Source organism: Heptranchias perlo, chromosome 16 (assembly GCF_035084215.1).
Source record: "Heptranchias perlo isolate sHepPer1 chromosome 16, sHepPer1.hap1, whole genome shotgun sequence".
Classification (NCBI taxonomy): domain Eukaryota; kingdom Metazoa; phylum Chordata; class Chondrichthyes; order Hexanchiformes; family Hexanchidae; genus Heptranchias; species Heptranchias perlo.
The window spans coordinates 44,025,377-44,047,578 of NC_090340.1; the positions used below are offsets into that span (position 1 = coordinate 44,025,377).

General features: G+C 42.8%; 1 protein-coding gene across 1 annotated transcript in view; it reads left to right on the plus strand.

Annotated features, from left to right (window-relative positions):
- Nucleotides 1-12,665, plus strand: part of cdh31 (cadherin 31) — a 49,587-nt gene extending 36,922 nt beyond the window's left edge. The window contains exons 11-16 of the mRNA XM_067998042.1: nt 789-931; nt 2,072-2,296; nt 5,982-6,206; nt 7,456-7,586; nt 9,717-9,857; nt 10,159-12,665. Coding sequence (XP_067854143.1) covers nt 789-931; nt 2,072-2,296; nt 5,982-6,206; nt 7,456-7,586; nt 9,717-9,857; nt 10,159-10,368 — 1,075 coding nt within the window. The 3' untranslated portion in view covers nt 10,369-12,665. The remainder of the gene's footprint in view (nt 1-788; nt 932-2,071; nt 2,297-5,981; nt 6,207-7,455; nt 7,587-9,716; nt 9,858-10,158) is intronic.
- Nucleotides 12,666-22,202: the final 9,537 nt, after the last annotated feature.

The window sequence follows — 22,202 nt, forward strand, 5'->3', positions numbered from 1 at the left end:
TTTTCTTGTTAAGCTGTAAATATATCATTCTACATACCCTTCCTCCTCCTGTATCCTCACTAGTTTGAAGATAACTGATTGCACTGTCTCTTGCTGTATACCTTTTTTGCATAACCTCAAAGCTTTGGAACTCCTTCAGTCTTCTCTTTCTTTTTTTCCTCCCCCCACCCCCTCACCCCAAACAAACTGTCATTAGATTTTAAAAATCCAAACTTGACATCACTACTTCCTGATGTAATTCATCGCTTCGTTTTGAACCTTGATGGTGCCCTGCATGATGGGCCTTTATCCAATTGATATTATCTGATAGAAATGGTAAACTTTAAAAAAAAACAATCAATGGGGCAGCTGTTCTGCCAGACCTGCCATTTTTCTTGAGCAGATATGATGTGTATGTTCATGTTCATGTCCACCTACAGTCTGATCTAGTGGCATAGTGATAAGTGGGGTCACCATGACATCCATTGTCCCAACTGTGCTAGAGACACAACTGGTGAGATTAAGGGTTGACTAATCCCAACAAAATGTTTTTGTATGTTTAATAAGTTTTTTTTAAAAAAAGAGTAATTAAGTCGTCCCAAAAGTAGTACAGATAAACTTTTCACACCTGCTATGATTTGCACAGATGCAAAGCTTGCTACAGGAATTGTAATTCTATGCTGAAATATTTGGTTACTGTACAATGGCAGATTGTAATGAAGGTATATTGAGTTTAACGTGGAAACTTTTATTCCATTTTCTGATATTTTAAAGGGATTTATGGCAATTTTTTGTTTTGTATATTCCAGCTATCGAATGGGAAGTGACCCAGCAAAATGGTTTGAAATTGAGTCAGAGACTGGCATCATTAAACTAATTAGTAATATGGATAGAGAGTCCGAATATGTTAAGAACAGCATATATACTGCTACATTCCTCGCTCACGATGATGGTAAGTACAACTTGAATTTTTGTTAAAAGGTTTGTAGAGATCCACATAATTCATGCCACCATACCCTGGCTTCCTTCATCAGTGACTGTTGTTGCAATATTTGTCGTCTAGTGATTATGTCACGAGGTAGTGATGTGATTTAGTCCTTAGTTTATTTGGCACCTAATATGAAACTTTTATGTGGTTCTCTAGATTTTTCCCACCATCAAGTCTCCAACTTCTAGCACCAGCCTGGCCAGCTGACTCGAGTCATAGGGGGTGATTTTAAACCCCAAGAACGGGTGGGTTGGGGGTGGATGGGAATTGAAAATAGTTGTTTTTTGGGTCGCGACCACAACCCGGCTTTACTTCCAGGTTTAGCGTCGTCACATAAAAGTACAGGCTTCCTGCTAGGAATGCAAAGTCTGAAAATTTTGCAGTTGCGACCCAAAAAAACAACTATTTTCAACCCCCCACCCATTCTTGGGTTTTAAAATCACCCCCATAATGTCCGAGCTCTCTCTAAAATTGACCAGAACATCACTAGTCTACTGTAGTATCTCTTCAGAGTTTTTGACTGCACTGGATACTATGAAGCACATGGCAAAGAGCTGTAATGGCCTTTTTTTAAAACCATTTAATTGTGTATTTTGGTCATTTGTCTCTTTAAATCCAGAACCTTTTGTGGGAGGGGATCTTTGACATTTGTTAATAGAATGGCTATATATAAGACAGAAAAGACTTGGGTTTCCAGCCTTGAAAGAAAGCATCTGAGAAGTGATGTTATGCAAACATACAAAATTAACAATATGGAAAAAGTAAAATCTGGAATGTTATTTTACATTGTGAGAGTAGGTCAAGGAGCACAGGTTTAAATTAGTGAGAAGCAAATTTGGAACGGATATCAGAATTTTGTTTTACACACATGGAATGGACTTCTTGATAGAGCAGTGGAGACAATAACCCTAGAATTATTTTAAAATAAATTGGATGCTGCAATGGAGGCACTTTTGGGTCCTTCTGGATGAATGAACTAAAATGGTTTGAATGGCTACCCTCATCCATAATGATCTTGTGAAAGGGCACTGACTGAGTCAGTTGACTAATTAACTTTTCCTCAGCTTTGCTTCAGGATTCAGCTCTTCTGTTTTGTTTCCACAGGGGCTCCACCCGCCACTGGTACTGGGACCCTTCTTCTGGAGCTGGAAGACATCAATGATAATCGACCCGTCGCTACTGCTCCACTGAATCGCGTGTGTAATCATAATGCTGTCCCTGTCAATGTGACCATAGTAGACAAAGACATCCCACCCAACACCTACCCTTACTTTGTGGTGCCAGTTCATGGAGCTGAGAATAACTGGAGTGTCATTCGTACAGACAAGGGTAAGCAATCCGCTATTAAAAGGGCAGTCTTACCCAAAAAAAAAATTCCTGTCTATTTTCCCTTCTTCTGCCAAACTTCCTTATCTTTCCTCTTTAAAACAATTTTTTCCCTCTGAAGGTGTTGACTGCTTGCTGAACATCATACATTTCTGGCAGGACTCACTTGGAGGACGATCAGCCATGGGAACCCTAACTGAATATTTTATTTTATTCTCCTTCCCGCCCCAGCCCATAATAACGTGCATTTATATAGTGCCTGTAACATTATGAAATGTCCCAAGGTGTTTGATAAATAGGCGTAAGGAAACCAGTGCCAAGCCAGGTGAAAGATTAGGAGGAATGACTGAAAGTCTGGTCAAGGAGATGGATTTTTAGTGATAGAGGCAGAGTCGTTGAGGGATGGAGTTCCACTGAGGTGGCTGATGGCTCTTCCTCTAATGGTAGAATGGAGGGAGGGGAGATCCAAGAAGCTGAAGTTAGAAGAATGGCATTTGAGGGCATCGAGGGCTGCAGAAGATTGTAGAGATGGAGTGACATCAGGGAGAGCTTCATGAATGAGGATTTTAAATTAATGTATTGGGTGATGGGAAGGCAGTGTTGATCAGTGAGGAAGAGGGTAATGAATGACTAGGACTTCGTGTGGGACTTATATGAATGACAGAATTTTGGACAAGTTGAGTTCACTGAGAGTGGACAATGGGAGACCATTGAAATAATCAAAAGTGAAGGTGATATAAGAACATAAGAAGTAGGAGCAGGAGTAGGCCACATGGCCCCTCGAGCCTGCTCTGCCAATCAATCAGATCATGGCTGATCTTCAACCTCAACTCCCCTTCCCTGCCCGATCCCCATATCTCTCGATTTCTCCTAGAGTCCAGAAATCTGTCTATCCCAGGCTTGAATATACTCAACGACTTAGCCCACAGCCCTCTTGGGTAGAGAATTCCGAAGATTCACAACCTTCTGAGTGAAGAAATTCCTTCTCATCTCAGTCTTAAATGACCCCTTATCCTGCAACTATGCCCCCTAGTTCTAGACTCTCCAGCCATGGGAAACAACCTCTTGTCAGAGGCATGTATAAGGGTTTCAGAAGCATAGGGGCTCAGTATGAATGGGAATAGGCAATGTTACAGAGCTGGTTGGTGATGGAAAGGATATGGGGTTTAAAGCTCAACTCAAGATTGAACAGGACTACAAATGTTATAGTTCAGCCTGGGGAGGGAGCAGAGTTTGTGATCAGTGGCGAAGACTTTGGCTTCAGTCGTCTTAGTGTTGAGCTGCAGCAAGTTATGACTCGCTCCAGGACAATGTCTAGGGGTTGAGAGAAGTGGTGGAGAGGTAGAGCAGGATGTCATCATTGTACATACAGAAGCTGATCCTGTGCCTACAGATGATGTCGCTGATGGGATTCATGTAGATAAGGAAGAGGAGACGACCAAGGGTAGATTCTCGGGGGACCCTAAAGGTGTTGGTGTTGGAAGGGATGAGAAGCCATTGCTGAAGATGCAATAGTTGATTTTAGATAGGAATGAAACTATGCAGCAGCTGTAGTAGTTGGATGTTGGAGGAGTAAGGTATGGTCAATAGTGTCAAAAATTGAAGAGGAGAAAAGATGAACACCACAGACAGGAAATGTCATTTATGACTTTGGTTAAGGCTGCAGGAAGGGTGAAATCTGTATGGAAAAATTCAAGTAGGAAATGACAGGAGAAACAGGCACAGTCTGGGAGGCGGGTTCATTTTTGAGCACTGTAGAGAGAATAGAGAAGGTGTATTTTTTGAGGAGAGGGTGAAGATGATAGTTCTGAAGGGGGGAGGAGTGGCACCTGAGGAAAAGGAACTATTAACCCCTTTATCAGTGGGCATTGAGTCCAATGATGTGATCTTTCTGCCCCCTGGCTCTCACACTCACCTGAGATCTCTCAGCTCAGTGCAGACCAAGAATCGAACCATCCTGGTTTGTCTGACTCCCTCCTCTCCTGAAGATAGCTGTGGTGAAATACAGTTCCATGAATACCTGCAGTCCATCAGTATCTTATCCATGTGGCCATTCTTCATATTTGGGTGTAGATAGAGTGTCAGCAGCCTATTCAACCATATAGGGCACTACAGCTGATTCCATTCCTGTCCTCATCCAACAGTTGCGCCCACAGACTTTCCAATGGGAGTCACTAGTTAGTGAACATACTGGGAACCCTGGCTGTGTTCCCCCACCCCGTCTTTTTTTTTATAATATGGTGCCTTGTGTTTCTTCTCCACCATCTGAAACAAAAAGTAGTATCTCGTGAAGGCAACTTACTTGCATGTCAAGAAAGAACTCCTGGGATGGGGTTTGGGAGTTGGGATTTCGGATACTATCAAATGCTAGTGTTGACCAGAGGTCACCGGTTACGGTTATTGGCTTAGTACAAAGAGGAAGAGTCAATTCTCTCTTAACTCTCAATTCGCTTTATTCACGCCGTTAGATCATATACATATAGCTTATACGTCTGGTTAGATATAGACATGCAGTTTACACCAGGTTATACAGTTTTATACCCAAACTAGGATCTAAACGCACACCCACTAGGTTCCTCTGACACTCCGAGTGGTCACAGAATATAAAGGATAATACCTGAAAAGGAGAGCTGACGCTGGCCAGGCGTTTCTCTCTCTCTCTCTCTACGTTCCTGACGTAGGGTCTTCCACTTCCGCGGTGGTTGGTCTCCAGAATCTTCGCTCTGGCTCCACGCCCCAGATCCTTCATTCTTAGTCCGAATTTTATCTCTTCAAGCTGTGCTGTCTCTCTCCCTTTGGTTTAGGCCTGCTCGCTTTTGCCTGTGTCTTCTCCTCATTGGCTCTGTCCCAAGGACTTAGGTAGCATTACCTCATTACTCCTTTTCTAAATAAGGACTTGTGTCTTATCACGTCTCCTTTGTCTTTCACAAAACTTAGCTAATTCAAACCGGTTCCAGCCAGCTCAGGCCAGCGACTGAACTCAGGTTACTTCAGTTCAAAGGTTGCTCTTGCCTGTGTATCAGCAGCTGGGGAATCTCAGGTTACTTTCTGCAGCCCTAGCCAACACTAGCTTAATGGGGGCAATTTTCACTTTGTGTGAACATCAGGTGGGATCGTGCCGCTTGATGTCCTTGGTGAGAGGTCCCAGCCATTTTGAGAGCCAGGCCTCATTTCCTTCTGATTAGTGAGCTCTGAGCACTGAACCAGCACTCACAGGCAGCTCGGTGATTGGGGTTGGTGGGGAAATCCAACACTTCCTCCACTGAGCTGAGCCGGTAGTAATGGGTTGGAGTGGGGGAGGACGCGGAGAGGTATGCCATTGTGGGGGGTGCCGGTGTCAGCAGCGGGTGGCAAGACTCTTGTGGAGTCAGGAGGAGTTTACATGTACTACAGCATTTCTAGCTGTGTTTTCTGAGTGGCCTGCAGTGGTCCCTTTAAAGACCTCTGCTTGGGCTGCTCCAAGCCTAGTACCATTGAGTGGAGAGTGTGCTGACCCCAATTGACATATTAAAAGTACCCTCCCAACTGAAACAGATGGGCACTTGGGCACTCATTTTCAGGATGGGCCAAAAATGGCAATGGCTAGAATGCGGTTCTTGTTTACAAAATACAGATGTATTTTAGCACATTGCAAGTTAATGAAAAAATATATATTAAAATATAACGCTTGATTTTTTTTCTTCTTCAGATGATATGGTGATGTTACAACTGATTCAAGTCATTGATCCCAACATATATGAAGTTTCTTTGAAAATAACAGACAGCGGGCAGCCGGCACTGTCTCAGGTCACAGGGCTGCGGGTGGAGGTGTGCGACTGTCAGGAAAATGGAGGGTGTAAACAGAGGATAGCTGGTGCTACTTTTGGAATCCCGGGCATTTTGGCTATTCTGGGTGCTATTTTAGCATTGTTGAGTGAGTATCACTTGCGTATGATTTAAAACAAAATCTACATTTGAAGAGTTGAACTTGATAATCTGCATTCCAAATCTTCAGCAAAGTTCCATGGGGTGTAATGTTGAGGCCTGGTCTTGCTGTTAGATTCTCAATTAAAAGGTTTTTTTTTTGGTGTGTGCTATAGTGTGAATATGGATATAGTGCAAGTACAATTAAATTGCTATAGTTTACTTGTTTTAGAATGTGAGACTGCTTAAAATATCAAACCAGCACAAGAAAAATTGAACGCTCCTAACAGCATCTATCTAGTTAGTTAGTTAGTTAGTGTGTGTCTTGTCTAAGGGAACACTGATAAACCGCTTTGCTCCTTTCTCCTGCTCCTCCAAATGAAACTGTATACTTTGAGGCAAGGTCTGCAGAGCTACAGCTTCTTTGAGGAGTATTCTCCTCCTTCAAGAGCTTCTGAGGTCCAGGGCAAGTCTTCTACTATTAGTTACATGTCTAGTACTTCTGCCAATTTAAGCAATGTGCAAGTTCAGCATCCCTAAATAATTAGGATAGTGTACTGTGCAGCTGTGATGGGACTGTTCTATATGTAGTATGAGCAGGGCATTGGAGGTGACCTTTTGTTGTATCCTATATGTGCTAATTATGGAGGATGCACAGAAGGATTTTAAAGAAATGTCCTTGTGGCTGAGCATGTTCATCTAGGGAGTAGCTGAGGCATACAGACCTGGATTGTCACAGGTTCAATCCCTGGTCTACGCTGATGTCAGTCAGAGTGGTTCTCATGAGTTTGAGAGAAAGAAAAGAAAGATTTGCGTTTATATAACGCTTTTCATGATCTCAGGATGACCCAAAGTGCTTTACAGCCAATGGAAGTATTTTTGAAGTGTAGTCACTGTTGTAATGTAGGAACTAAATTGGCCACATATATATTTTATAAGAGTCAACTTTTGACAGATTTGATGGGAAAAATCTGAACAGTCATCCATTCTGAACACCGTATTTTTTTTTTAAAATGGTCTATATGGAGAAACCAGACCCTTTCACATGCTGTTTATAAATAGCCACTGATTTTATCTGATTCAGGGGTGTAAAGTTTGCATCAGTACAGTCGCTGCATCAGAACTGCTGTAAGCACTATCTTGTTCATGAGCATATAAGCTTATGTAAGGCTGCAGTGTTTGTGATGACAGATACTGGATCTGAACTTATGGAATTTAAAATATAGTAATTTTAAAAAAAAACACCAATTTTCTTTCAGTCTTGGTGCTGTTACTCCTGCTATTTATAAAAAGGAGGCGAAATGTCAAAAAGGAGCCCTTACTGCCTGAAGAGGATGTTCGGGACAATGTTTACCATTACGATGAAGAGGGAGGTGGTGAGGAAGATCAGGTTAGTGCCATAACGGCAGGTTGTAAAATTATGCTTTTGAAGAGCATCTATAAACTGGGATCCCTATTGAGTGGTTTACTCTGCACACTTGCACTGGAATCTATTTTCTACATAGGACCCACTTACATCTTGTGCCATATGCTTGCATTCGTTTTAATGTCCTGTTCAGCTAGGCTGCCATCATGCGTTAGACACTGCACTCTGCTATTCTCAGTTGACCTGTGCTCCTCCAGTTAGAACTGTATTGTTAAACATGAATCTTGCCATGAAAGATGGTAATATGTGTATACCCTGAGAGTGCAAATGCATCATCTGTAAGTGGAGGGGGCAACTCTATGAGCCAGATTAAATGAATAGAACATTCAATAAGTTTTGTCTAATGTACTGTCAATTCAGTAAAAGGCCATAAATCACTAAAACTTGAAACTTGGCTGGTGATCAAAGTCCTGAAAAGCACAAAAGCAAAACTTAATGATAATGAGTAAGTACGAGTGTATAATGTGGGGGGAATGTGAAGGAGTTGATATGAAACGGATTGCCTTTTAACTAATACAAGCAAATTCATTGATTTACCAAGCTGTGTACAATTGCTTATTTTCACATCTTTTTAAAAAGAAATCCAGGCTCCAAACAGCTTTGTTGGTACACAGAACTTGTCCAATGCTAAATTCCTAGTATTACCCAGTTTTTATTGTTATGTGCACATGCAGATACATGGTTTTGAAATGCATGTTTCCAGTAGGTGAGAACAGCCATTTCCTAGTGTGAAGAAATTGATTGCAGCTTTTTGTCATCAGATGGCTGTAGAATGACTAAAAAAACACAGGATGTAGAATGTCGTTAAATTGGATTTGCATCAGTGAGGTGTGAACACTTCCATTTCAAACTAGATGCTTTTCTGCTCTCTTCGAGCAGGATTGCCAATTTAGGGGAGATTTGTAATGCAGATTCGAAAGGTGAAAGGATAGGTGGGCTATCCCACTATGCTACCTAATATTCTAGGATGATAAATTTATCATTCACTATAGTTGACAAATTCATCATTCACAATAGGTTTTTTAAAATCTTTTTCTTTAATAACTTGATAGAACAATCTCAAAAAAGCCAGTTTTTTTTTACTATTTGCTATGAAACCAACTATTTGAGTGTTGGAGCATGTCACGTAAATAATGGAGTGACTGTACATTAAATTATAGGCAAGAAAGTTAAATGTGCAGATATGTACATCGTGTTTAAGTATTAAAGCAGTTCAGGCTTTGACTGTTCAATCTCTTTAATTTTATTGAATCCAAATTATCCAGTATTATCAATAAAAATTTAAAAACACGGGGGCAATTTTCATCTTGCTACCATCCCATTTGTACTGGGAAATCGGGCAATAACGGAACTAAAATGGAGATGCTGCTAGTCCCTTCTGTTTACAACTGCTTTTGACATCCATTCTGATATTTGGGCGAACTTGAATATAGGCAGCCGTAGCTCCCACCTGAAATAACCAGGCTCCTCCTGAATAATTGCAAATAGGGGACAAGTGATGTAATTTAGACCCCCGTTGCCGTTTTCGTGTCTCCCCACCCAGCTAGCACCAGTTCCTGCTCCTGCCTGCCAATTATTGGTGGTACAGGTCAGGTGCCAGCTGTTTCCAGTGATATTTAAAGGGATCCTCAGCTATTGGCAGGTAAAGCTGGATGGATCTTTTGGAGACATTATTCTGGCAGTTGTTTGTTGGTTTTCCACCTTAACGGATTTGAAAGCTTGTATAGTTGTTGCTGTATGTTCTGCACTCATTATCTGCTGCTCCACAGTCTGTCGTCTTTCTGTTCCAGACAAAAAATACTCCTCCCCTTTAAGCTGCTGCTGCAGGCCCGTAGATATGCAGTCACACCGCCTGATTTTTCACCTCCAAATCAGCTTGCTGCCCATTGGGAGCATATTTCACGCTGATAGCTTGCCACTGCTAATCGTATGGGTCCAACACCAACTCCTCTAGGCAGTTGGCATGCGTGCCCCACCCATTTACTGCACGCAGATTAAAATCGTCCCCACAATGCTTTATTCCCACTCTAAGTAGAAAATGTACAAAAAATCTCCCCTCTAATATGATATAACCATGTTCCACTTGTTTAACAGGATTATGATCTCAGCCAACTGCACAGGGGCCTAGATGCAAGACCTGATGTTGTTCGTAATGATGTGGCTCCAGTACTCTTGGCACCTCAGTATCGACCGCGCCCTGCAAACCCAGATGAGATTGGCAACTTCATTGATGAGGTAAGACGCCAACCATTATTAAAATAGCCTAAATCTGGAAAAATGTGGTGGAAATAGACAGAAGTTTGTGACATGCTCAATCTGAATTTGTGCCTATTGTTACAGAGCAATGTCTGGAAAATAGGTCTAGAAATTGGAAGCAACTTTCAAGGACCTGAATTAAGTTATTGGATTAAGAGTTTTGTTAATCAGTTTCCTATCACCTTAACCCTGTAATTGGGGCTGTAAACCTTCTGATCAGAATGTTTTTTGCAGTCATTTGATTAGTACTTATTTTCATTTGGTTTTATCTCCATCACAGAACCTGAAGACGGCTGATAATGATCCAACTGCTCCACCTTATGACTCCCTTTTGGTGTTTGATTATGAAGGTGGCGGTTCAGAGGCTGTATCTTTGAGCTCACTGAACTCGTCCAACAAATCTGATGAAGATCAGGACTATGACCACTTGAACAACTGGGGCCCACGCTTCAAGAAACTTGCTGAGATGTATGGTGGTGGAGACGAGTGAGAAAATGGCATTAGCCAGCCAATTTAGAGACTTTTTAAAACCACTATATATGATTAAAAGCAATGTGACTGGAGCACATAATGGAGAATGGGTACATGGCACAATTTGATGGTGGGGGGGGGGGGGGAAATGCGAACTGAAATTACATTCCAACTGATCTTGCATTGGAGCTTGAAAATAAGTTACTAAATTGCCTCTAAAGTTTAGATGAATAACATTTTTCTGAGCTGATCAGCATGGATTATTGCCTGGAGAGCTTTATTCCCACTAGTCCATGATTCATTCATTTGAAATTCCCAAAGAAGTGTAAATAAGCCAAAGGTTTTTCAATTTGATATATTCCTGGTAGACTTTCTTCCTGTTCCTGTATCCTACTACTGAAATAATCCTATTTTGCAGCATTTTTTTTCCTCTGGATAACAGACTTAATGTGAAGAATTTAGGAATGCTCTAATACACTATAAAGTAGCACTATTTTAGTTACATATATATATATATTGCATTGAATGATTTACAAATCCATTGTTAAATTTGAAATCCTTATTTCATTTCAGCTATGTGCAGTTTGGATGTATCATGTGTACTGCTTTTAAAGGCATTGTGGAATCAAATTATTACAGCTATTGGCAAAATTTGCTTTAATTTGACAGCACATGCATTCTCAGGAAATGTTCATTTAGGAACTTTTAAGAAAAGTCAAACTTTTTTAGAAGGTATTATTTTCCCGCTTTTTATGTGCCATCACTTTAGGTAGTCAAAAATAAAATTCAAAAGAATAAAGTTTTATTTTATACCTGGAGTTTGAAGCCTCATTTTGTGATTGGCAGGTAGCCTTTGAGTTGCCTGACTAGTTGAAATCCTGCATTTTGTGTAAGAAGGTAGTTTAACGACTGTACAGTTTTATATTGATTGGATACAGTTGCAGTAGATATAATGTGCTTTTTTTTGGATCTTGTTACTAATCCATAGTTGCAAACATCATTGTCTAATGGACTGGTACTCTAATCCAAATTCTCAGGTTTACCTCCAGCATTATATACATTGAAGAGGAGATGGGATAAGTTTGGAACACCTTTTGGGAATTCAAAATTTAGGTTCTACAAATTTTAGATTCTCTGAACTGAAAGAGACTCCAATGTGAGCAAAAAGCCTGCACTGGAGATTCTGATGCATACTAAATGCAGAGAGCCCCCACCCAGGCTTAGACTGTCATGAATCAGACTACATACCAACTCCTGGTTGATGCAGATCACGTGCATCTCTTTCACCCACTTCCTTCTTTTACTCCTCCACCATCCCCGTTCCCACCTTCAACTAAGTCTTCAGTGCACGTGGATTTTTTTTTTGGTAGGCAATGCAAAATAGTCCCTTATATACATGGAGGCATGCATCTCATTTCATTTACACTTTAAAAGCAATTCATACATGGACAGATTTTCTTTCCCGTCTCTTTCTCCCACCCCCCATGTTTGGGCCAGTTTGGATTTAGATTTGTCTGTACTTCACATCGACATTCAGTTAAGCTCTTTGTAACCACTTTGTGTCATCCTGGAAGACTAAACCGTTTGATCACCATTCATAATAGAGCTCTTAGCGCACCACTCTTTTTGGTTGAGTTTATTTTTCCTTACTATAGAATTCTATAATTTTTGCTAAATTCTGTCTTTTTGGTTCAGAATATAATTTGTATGATGTGAATTGCAATGCAAAAATTTAGAGAATTAGTGTGAAGTGCAGTTTTAGTCACACTTCGGTGCTGGGGAAAGGGGTGGATCAAAAATGTCACTGCTGGTTTTTCTACCTTTTCACTTTAAAGATTGAGCATGGTCTAGTATTCAAAGGAAAAGAATTCCTGACAACCAAAGCTAGTGCCTTTTTTTGTTGCCTTTGAAGTAAACTGACCAATGTATTGGTATGCCATTCGGATATTAGTTTCCTAAATGGCCATTTCAATCAATTTTTAAATTTGTTCTGCCTTTGACTACTGTTCCAATAGTTATGTATGTGTGTGTTTTTTAAATAAATGTTTATAACAGATTAGCTTTGTTTCTGCAGCTTATCTCTGATCTTACACTGTGTATTTACAGCTTATAGTCATGTGCTTTTATAATTTTAAGGAGTTATTTTCATTATAGCACTGAATAAAAATAAATGATCTCCATTTTTGATATCTTTCTATCCATTTAAAAAATATTTTTTCCATAATGTTATTTTTCATGGTCTTGTTCCCTGTGTGTGTATATGTCACCATTGTGTAGCACTACAGTAAAATGGCTTTGTGAAGCCTGTCTGCACTTCTGAGGCCTGTGTGAATCATGACTACTTGCGCAGTTGATACCAATGGAACCATACTCCAACATCAGTCACTCCCTTCAAGGGCAGAGGAAAAAGTTGCTACTGGGGTACTTTTCTCAGTATGGCTCTACTGTAACAGATATGTGTCTATAGGCTGTTCTGAGTCGGATATCAGCCTTGGCTTAGTGGCAGCACTCTCCCCTCTGTCAGAAGGTTGTAGGTTCAGGTCTCACTCCAGAAACTTGAGCATATAATCTAGGCTGACACTTCAGTGCATTATTGAGGGAATGCCAAACTCTTGTAGGTACTGTCTTTCAGATGAGATGGAAACTCACGCCCCATCTTAGGTGGATGTAAAAGATCGCATTGGCAGTATTTGAAGAAGAGTGGAAATGTTCTTTTGGTGTCTTGGCCAACATTTATCTCTCAATCAACATCACTAAAACAGAGGAGCTGGTCATTAATCTCATTACAGTTTGTGGGACCTGTGGCTGTTGTGTTTCCCTACATCACAACAGTGACTGCACTTCAAAGCTATTTAATTGGCTATGAAGAACTTTGGGATGTCCTGATGTTGTGAAAGGCGCAATATAAATGCAAATTCTTTCTTTCTGTTCAAAGGAACTGAAAGATTTGGAGTATGGGTCACTGATTCTAAATTACTTGATGTCAAAGTTACTGCATTTTTAAGGGAACTGTTTGCGTTGTGTAATAGGGTTTGCCTTAAGATAGTTAAGCTTGTTTTGGGTAATTTTGTTTTAAGGGCAAGAAAGTATTATAGACTAAAAAGGTGTTTGAGTACAAGTGCAACTAGAAGGCACTGAGCTGCATTTAAGCTTTGTAGTGTAGAAACAGGGTTTGTGTATTATGTGAGTGAGCCATTTTGAAGACACAAATAAACTATTTGGAGAGCCTGTATTAGCTATCTCATCACTAAAACTACTATATAAACATGTCTGGATTTTTAAATTTGTTCTTATGATGTTGTTGATGTCGGTATTAGTTTGAATATAGCAAAAAGCAAGTGATCAAACAGCAATGAAATGCCTATTACTCAAATGACTGAAACTGTCTAGGGTTAATAACTGATATCAGAATCAGAGGATCATATACAGCAAATTTGGATGTTGTGCTGTTGAGTGGCAGATATTTAATGTGGATAAATACAAAAATGATCAAGTTCAGAAGAAGGAAACTGAACAGCTTAGATTTAACTACTTTACACACAAGGTGGCAAATATATGGAATAGACTGCCCATGGAGGTAGATAGCATCCTCAAACTGAAGAGGGATAGATATTTGGCAGAGAAAGGGATATGAAAGATACAGCGTATGATTTTTTTGGAATGTGACACATGCAATAAAACTTAATGTGCATAAAATAATGCTGATTTCAGCTACTTTTACTGTAATGGATATCAAACTTTGATATTAATCATAGTACTTACTGTTGATTAAATAATGTTAGAAATACATCTCTGTATCCAACTCAGCCCTTGATGTCTCTGGCAAGTAAGAGTTATGGTTTTTTTTATTCGTTCACGGGATGTGGGCGTCGCTGGCGAGGCCGGCATTTATTGCCCATCCCTAATTGCCCTTGAGAAGGTGGTGGTGAGCCGCCGCCTTGAACCGCTGCAGTCCATGTGGTGACGGTTCTCCCACAGTGCTGTTAGGAAGGGAGTTCCAGGATTTTGACCCAGCGACAATGAAGGAACGGCGATATATTTCCAAGTCGGGATGGTGTGTGACTTGGAGGGGAACGTGCAGGTGGTGTTGTTCCCATGTACCTGCTGCTCTTGTCATTCTAGGTGGTAGAGGTCGCGGGTTAGGGAGGTGCTGTCGAAGAAGCCTTGGCGAGTTGTTGCAGTGCATCCTGTGGATGGTGCACACTGCAGCCACAGTGCGCCGGTGATGAAGGGAGTGAATGTTTAGGGTGGTGGATGGGGTGCCAATCAAGCGGGCTGCTTTATCTTGGATGGTGTCGAGCTTCTTGTGTTGTTGGAGCTGCACTCATCCAGGCAAGTGGAGAGTATTCCATCACACTCCTGACTTGTGCCTTGTAGATGGTGGAAAGGCTTTGGGGAGTCAGGTGGTGAGTCACTCGCCGCAGAATACCCAGCCTCTGACCTGCTCTCGTAGCCACAGTATTTATATGGCTGGTCCAGTTAAGTTTCTGGTCAATGGTGACCCCCAGGATGTTGATGGTGGGGGATTCGGCGATGGTAATGCCGTTGAATGTCAAGGGGAGGTGGTTAGACTCTCTCTTGTTGGAGATGGTCATTGCCTGGCACTTATCTGGTGCGAATGTTACTTGCCACTTATGAGCCCGCGCCTGGATGTTGTCCAGGTCTTGCTGCATGCAGGCTCGGACTGCTTCATTATTTGAGGGGTTGCGAATGGAACTGAACACTGTGCAGTCATCAGCGAACATCCTCATTTCTGACCTTATGATGGAGGGAAGGTCATTGATGAAGCAGCTGAAGATGGTTGGGCCGAGGACACTGCCCTGAGGAACTCCTGCAGCAATGTCCTGGGGCTGAGATGATTGGCCTCCAACAACCACTACCATCTTCCTTTGTGCTAGGTTTGACTCCAGCCACTGGAGAGTTTTCCCCCTGATTCCCATTGACTTCAATTTTACTAGGGCTCCTTGGTGCCACACTCGGTCAAATGCTGCCTTGATGTCAAGGGCAGTCACTCTCACCTCACCTCTGGAATTCAGCTCTTTTGTCCATGTTTGGACCAGGGCTGTAACGAGGTCTGGAGCCGAGTGGTCCTGGCGGAACCCAAACTGAGCATCGGTGAGCAGGTTATTGGTGAGTAAGTGCCGCTTGATAGCACTGTCGACGATACCTTCCATCACTTTGCTGATGATTGAGAGTAGACTGATGGGGCGGTAATTGGCCGGATTGGATTTGTCCTGCTTTTTGTGGACAGGACATACCTGGGCAATTTTCCACATTGTCGGGTAGATGCCAGTGTTGTAGCTGTACTGGAACAGCTTGGCTAGAGGCGCAGCTAGTTCTGGAGCACACATCTTCAGCACTACAGCTGGGATGTTGTCGGGGCCCATAGCCTTTGCTGTATCCAGTGCACTCAGCCGTTTCTTGATATCACGTGGAGTGAATCAAATTGGCCGAAGACTGGCTTCCGTGATGGTGGGGATATCGGGAGGAGGCTGAGCTGGATCATCCACTCGGCACTTCTGGCTGAAGATGGTTGCAAACGCTTCAGCCTTGTCTTTTGCACTCACGTGCTGGACTCTGCCATCATTGAGGATGGGGATGTTTGCAGAGCCTCCTCCTCCCGTTAGTTGTTTAATTGTCCACCACCATTCACGACTGGATGTTGCACTTCACTTTGCTATACTCTGGTCCACTTTTTGACAGTGGCATGGTGGCTGAACAAGCAAATTGCTGTGTCCTGGATGGTGTTGAGCTGCTTCAGTGTTATTCTGGTTGTACCCATCGAAGTGAATATTCGATCAATCCTGACCTGAGCCTTGTAGATCACAGAGAGAGTTTGAGTGGTCAGAGGGTGAACCAGCCTTTGTCCTGCTCTTGTCGCCACAGTGTTGGAAGCTTAACGAGTTAAGCTTCTGGTTAATGATGGCCCCCAAGATGTTGATATTGAAGGATTCTGATTGTGGTGCCATTAATGGTCAGGTGGAGGTGTTGGGCATTTTCTTTTTGGGTATGTTTATTGCCTAACAATTATGTGGCATGAATGTTACCTGTCACCCATCAGCCCAAGAGTGACTGTTGCTCAAGTTTTGCTGTAAGCTAGCTAGGGCTGCTTCCTTATTGGAGGAGTTCTGAATGAGCTGAACGCTGGTGAATCATCAGCAAACATCCTCACTCCTGACCTTGTGATCGAGGGAAGGTTATTGATTAAGCAGCAGCAGATGGTTGGGCCGAGGACACAGTCCTGAGGAAATCCTTTGGCAATATCCCGTGGCTGCAATGATTGGCCTTTGACTACCATGACCATCTTCCTTTGTGCCAGGTATGTCTCCAGCCACTGGAAACCTTTCCCCTAGACCTTCATTGACCTCAGTTTTGCTTGGACTCCTTGGTGCTTTACTTGGGCGAATGCTGCCTTGATGTTGCAACCAACTAATCTTGCCTCTCCTGGCATTCAGCTTGTGTCCACTATCTGCATCAGGCTGTGATAAGATCTGGAACCAAGTGGTTCTGACAGAACCTAAACTGAGTGGTGCATAGGTTATTGGAGTATACTTAATCCATAAGAATTTTTGGCAAAAGTGAAACTAAAAATAATATTTTTGTCAAAGGGACTCCATAAATGCTTTTATTTGGTGGTGGGATGCTAGTTTTCTGCCATCCTGTAGACATTGTCTACTGGTGGTATATAGTTCCTTGAGCTCTGGGTGCCCTCTGGTACTGCAACCAAATGGCATACTTCATGTGTGAGCTGGGTCAGTGAGTTAAAAGCCTATTGAAGCATGGGGTCATTACATTTGAGCCCAATCATCTCACCAGCATGCACATTTTCTAGTAGGGACTACTGGATTACGATCAGAAGCTGGAACCCTGGTTGCTTTTTCCCTTGCTTGCCTGGGTGGCTGAGGGCATTTGGAGCACCCTAACTACTAGCCTGGTTGAGATCAACTATGCACCATTTGAGAATTAAACCTGAGACTATCCAGCGTGCATTGTTCCAGCTACACACTGCCTTTACTAATTAATTGAGCTATCAAGGGACTTTGCATCGAATAAACAGTTAACACATATTCATCTAAGAAGCTACTACACTACATTCTAAATATTACCAAGGTTAACATTGCCAAGAACAAATATATAAATCACTGTTTCATTGAACCTTTTAACCTCCTAGTTCCTATTCTCTAGCCTGCTCCCAGTACAGGGGGAAAAGGAATTAATTCGTGAACCATAAAAAAGGAAAAAGTTTGGGTGGTACATTTAGTTAGAAGGCAGTTATTTAATTTCTGGAATCTGGGCTTGAATCCAATGCAGAAAAAAATATGTTCAAGGTCTCTTTCTGATGGCTTTTAATGGATTTTATTAATTGAGATGGAGCAATCACAGTTCAGCTCCTAAATGATGTAAGTACACAGAACAGGTCATAATTTTGCAAAAACTGGCCCTTCTTAGGAATTTTCCTTGTAGACTATAATTGTGGCTAGGATGGGAAAATTATATAGTCGTACTGTTGTAGCAGGTACTGATTAGGGTTGAGGTGCACAATGGTGAAATATAGGACAATTTGTTATTACCCTATTCTATTTATGATCTGATAGTGATTCATTCTGCCAATGAGATGGAGAGAATAGAAAGTGCCATAAATAATTCTCAGCTGACTGATGGGAATCCATTATTTTGATTAAGTGCTGAACTGTTTTAAGCATAGATTTCTCATAATTTTATCTTCGTATCTGGGTCTGCTTCCTCGAATTAGGCTTTGTTTGTCACCGAAGAACTTCTTAATTTTAATGCTTCTCTCTGTATTGTTGTGGTAGTGTTTAGAATAAAACAGTGCATTTTGCATCAGTTGTATGTACCACTTTAATTTGTAAGATTAAGCTTGAGTAATTATGTATTGTGATCCCAGAACCTACTGTTGTTCTTTAATTCAGGTGACTCTCAGATTTTCTTCCCCCGTATGGGGTAATACCTGACCTCCATTCAGTGACTCCCATAATGGACTAAAATTGGGAATTCAATGTACAGGGAATTACCAGCACAACCCAAGGTCTACGACTTTATGGCACCAATGGTTTGTGGTTTACATTGGAAGCACCTACTTGGAACTTGTTACTGTATTAGGTTTACTACCTGCAGTGTCCTACATCAGGCTATGTAATGCAACAACTCATTCTATAAATGAGGTTTATTAGGTTTATGTGCTGAATGCTAATCAGTGATGATATTGCATCATATTCTAGAAATTTATTTCTACAAAAAAAAATGAATATTTTTCCGTATGGACCAAGAGGATCCCAGGTTTAATATCCGTTCTGCACTGAGCTGATTTCAGCTGGTGCAGTTTTAAATGCCACAATTGGCCTCAGTGCCTCTGGATTATGAAAATTGGTCATCATTTCCACTCCTGACCACAATCCACAACCCCTGCTGGAAGTGTGTGAATGTGTAAATTGGGTGAAGATAGGATTGTGCTCAGCAGTGCTACATCCACAGTCAAATAGTTTGTCAACACTTGGGGCATGATTTTACCCCTCAAGATTGGGTGGGGGCAGAGAAAATCAATGTTTTTGGGAGCGGGAATGAACGCCGGCTCCAAGCTGCTGACTTTCGCGTTCGACCATCTGGGTGTGTGCGCTTCAGGAAGCCCGAATTCCCGATGACAATTAAAGCTGGCAGGCTGCTATTTAAACTATCAATTAAGAGACTTAAAGTAGTTAAAGTGTTCAATTTTTTGTGGATTGAGGCAGGGAAACGATTTTAACTCTGCCTCAATGTGTTTCCTGTGGCCTCTGAAAGACACCATGAAAACAGAGGTGAGTTGCAGCCGGCAGCAATTTAGACCTTTAAGCCAGTGATTGACAAATGGGAATAAAAGGTGAGTTTTTGCTGCAGGGCAAGCAATTCTCTCAGATAACCCTTTGGCTGGGAGTTCTTTGTGTTTAGACTGAGATTTCTTTGTTCACACTCAAAATTCTTGTGTTCACACATTTACCTATATTTTGGACCCCCTCAATCAGGATGGGGGGGTGCAATGGATTTATTCAACAGTACATCGGCATGCAGAAGAGCAGAGAGGGGAACAATGGAGGGTCAGAGGTTGCAGGAGGCACTACCCATATGAGAGGGAGTACAGGCAAAGGCTGAGCTCGCTGGACCGTTCTGAGGAGCAGTGCCTATGAAGGCTCAGATTGGGCCGCCAGGTAGTCGCAGACATCTGCAGGCTCCTTCATGCAGAGCTGCTCCCGGCTGAGCCTGAGGCAACACATTGCCTGTTGCTGTTAAAGTCACCACTGCCCTCAATTTCTTCGCCTCCAGGGCACCACCGGTGACATGTGCAGACAACTGCACCTGGTGATAAGTGTATACGACAGGTTACAGATGGCTTGTTTGCCAGGGCAGCCCACTACGTCAACTTCCCCATTGACAACATCAGCCGGACTGAGAGGGCAGTGGGTTTCCATTGTCTGGCTGGCTTCCCATGGCTACAGGGTGCAATTGATTGCACACACGTAGCAATCCAAGCACCTCCACATCAACCTGGACTGTTCATGAACCGAAAGGGATACCACCCCAGCAATGTGCAGCTGGTTTGCAACCACCAGAAGAGGTTTCTGCAGGTCTGTGCCAAATTCCCTGGCAGCTGCCATGATTCCTTCATTCTGCGCGAATCCAACCTTTCCGCCCTCTTTCATTACCCAAACAGACTTAAGGGGTGGCTCCTTGGAGATAAGGGATACTCCCTGCAGACATGGCTCATGAAACCTCTGAGAAACCCCACAGCAGCAGTACAACCAGAGCCACATCACCACCAGGTCAGTCATTGATCCAGGCACCTGAAGCGTATCTTGAGCATTCCTATGATTGGTTCAATCTGGGGGAGCCCTTCAGTACGCACCAGCGAGAGTGTGTAGAATAATAGTCGTTTGCCGTGTCCTGCAAAACGTCGCTCAACAGAGGTTACTGGTGGCTGAGGTCCCATGTGCTCGTGAAGCATCCGCAACTGCCATCAACATTGAGGAGGAGGAGGATGAAGATGGGGAACCCATCGCCAGAGCAGCGGCTCACCTGGCTGCTCATGATGCCAGGGAGTCCCTAATATTTGATAGATTCTTATAGGGAGATCTTCAAAGTGAAGATAGTGAAGTACTCAGACCACCAGGAATGACAACCAACACCAGCCCCCTCCCGGTTGCACAACACACTGCTATAACCACACATAAACACATTGTAACTGTGCCCAATGGGTGGCATGAAGGCTTGCCATTCACAATGAAGCACACGAAAGGGCCCTTTCACAAAAGGAACTCGAATGGGCACGACATGGCAGTGGTGGTGAGAATTTTAACATTTAATGTGCATTTAACAAAAACAAATACAAATGAAAATATCACATTTTCTCAGATACCTTTGTACATTTGCGATTACAAAACCTTACACTTCCTCTTCCTACCACTTCTACGTGGTGCATCCCCTGTGGCTTCAGCAGAGGTTGTGGCAGGTTGCACAGATTCATGCCCTTAGATGCTTTCAGCCTATGACTTCTGGGTTTTGGAGCCCATGAGAGCCCCACCAAAGACTGCTCTACCTGCACCTATGCAGGGGCAGACTCGAACGTCGGGGGAGGAGGCAGCATTGCGGGTATTGGTTGGGGGGGGGGGGCAATGGGTGAGACGTGGGAGGGCTTTGAGTGGAGTCGCCACTTCCATGTCCCCTTTCCCCATCATCCCTCTCCCAGACCAGTGCAACATCACTCCCACCACTCTGCTGGACAGCAGCCTGGTGAGGAGATGTGGTGCTTTCTAAGGCCACAGATGAAGTTTCTGCCTGCCTGTTTAAGGCGGCTGACATGTTTGCATCCAGAGTCCACACTGCCGTTGTCATTGCCTGCCTGGACTCATTTGTGAGCTGTGCTTGAAGCTCAATGGAGGCCTCCATTCTCTCCATTGAAGATATTCCCGCACTTAACCTACGCCACAAATCCACTAGTGATGGAGTTGGACTCCTCCATCCTATCTGCTATTGTGTAGAGTGTGCATGACACCTTTTCCATTACCTCGCAAAGGTGGAGCTGTACCTTGATCATTCTCAATTTCAACGATGTCCCCAGGGGTTCAACACCTGGGTCCAGCTGAACAGAGCTTGGAGATGATTGCCCCCCCACCCCAGCAATTCATGTTTCTCAGACATCATGACAATGAGATGAGCAGGATACCTTGCAAGAGGGATCTCCTTTCACGTTTGGAGGAGGGATCAAATATTGTGCCTGAACCTGAAGACATTTCAGTTGATGATCTGGTTATTGGCAGATAATGGGGCAATTTTCATTTGCTTACAGCCCTGATGACACTGAAAAATGGGGTGGAAGACAGTGGAAATTTTTTTTCAAATCCTACTGCCCACTGGTCGCACAAATCAATTTTCGAGCAAGCCTCGAGATGGGCAGCCAGCACTCCTGCACAACAACTGGGAGCCTATGCCGGCTGTAGGAGCCCAAGGTGCCAATTATCAGGTGCCAATGGGCACGTTTGCATTTATGTTGTGACTATTTATTTTTCATGACCCATTTGCAGAAAGGGATCGCTGCTAAGCACTCTGTAAACAGGGCAAAAACCTCGGTGCCACTGATTTTTGTGGGGCCAGGAGGTGCATGAATACTCTTCATGGCCCCACACGTATTTCCTCCCGGGGATTGCCTCCCTCCCTCTCTTTAAGAGTTGACTTGTGGCTCAGCTTCGTTGAGAAGCCACCAGATTTACCTCCCCTCCCCTTGATTGGCGAGCTGTCTGTCATCCCCATTGAACACCTGCAACTTGCCAAACAAATTCAAATGAGGCCCGGCCATTAAAATGGTTC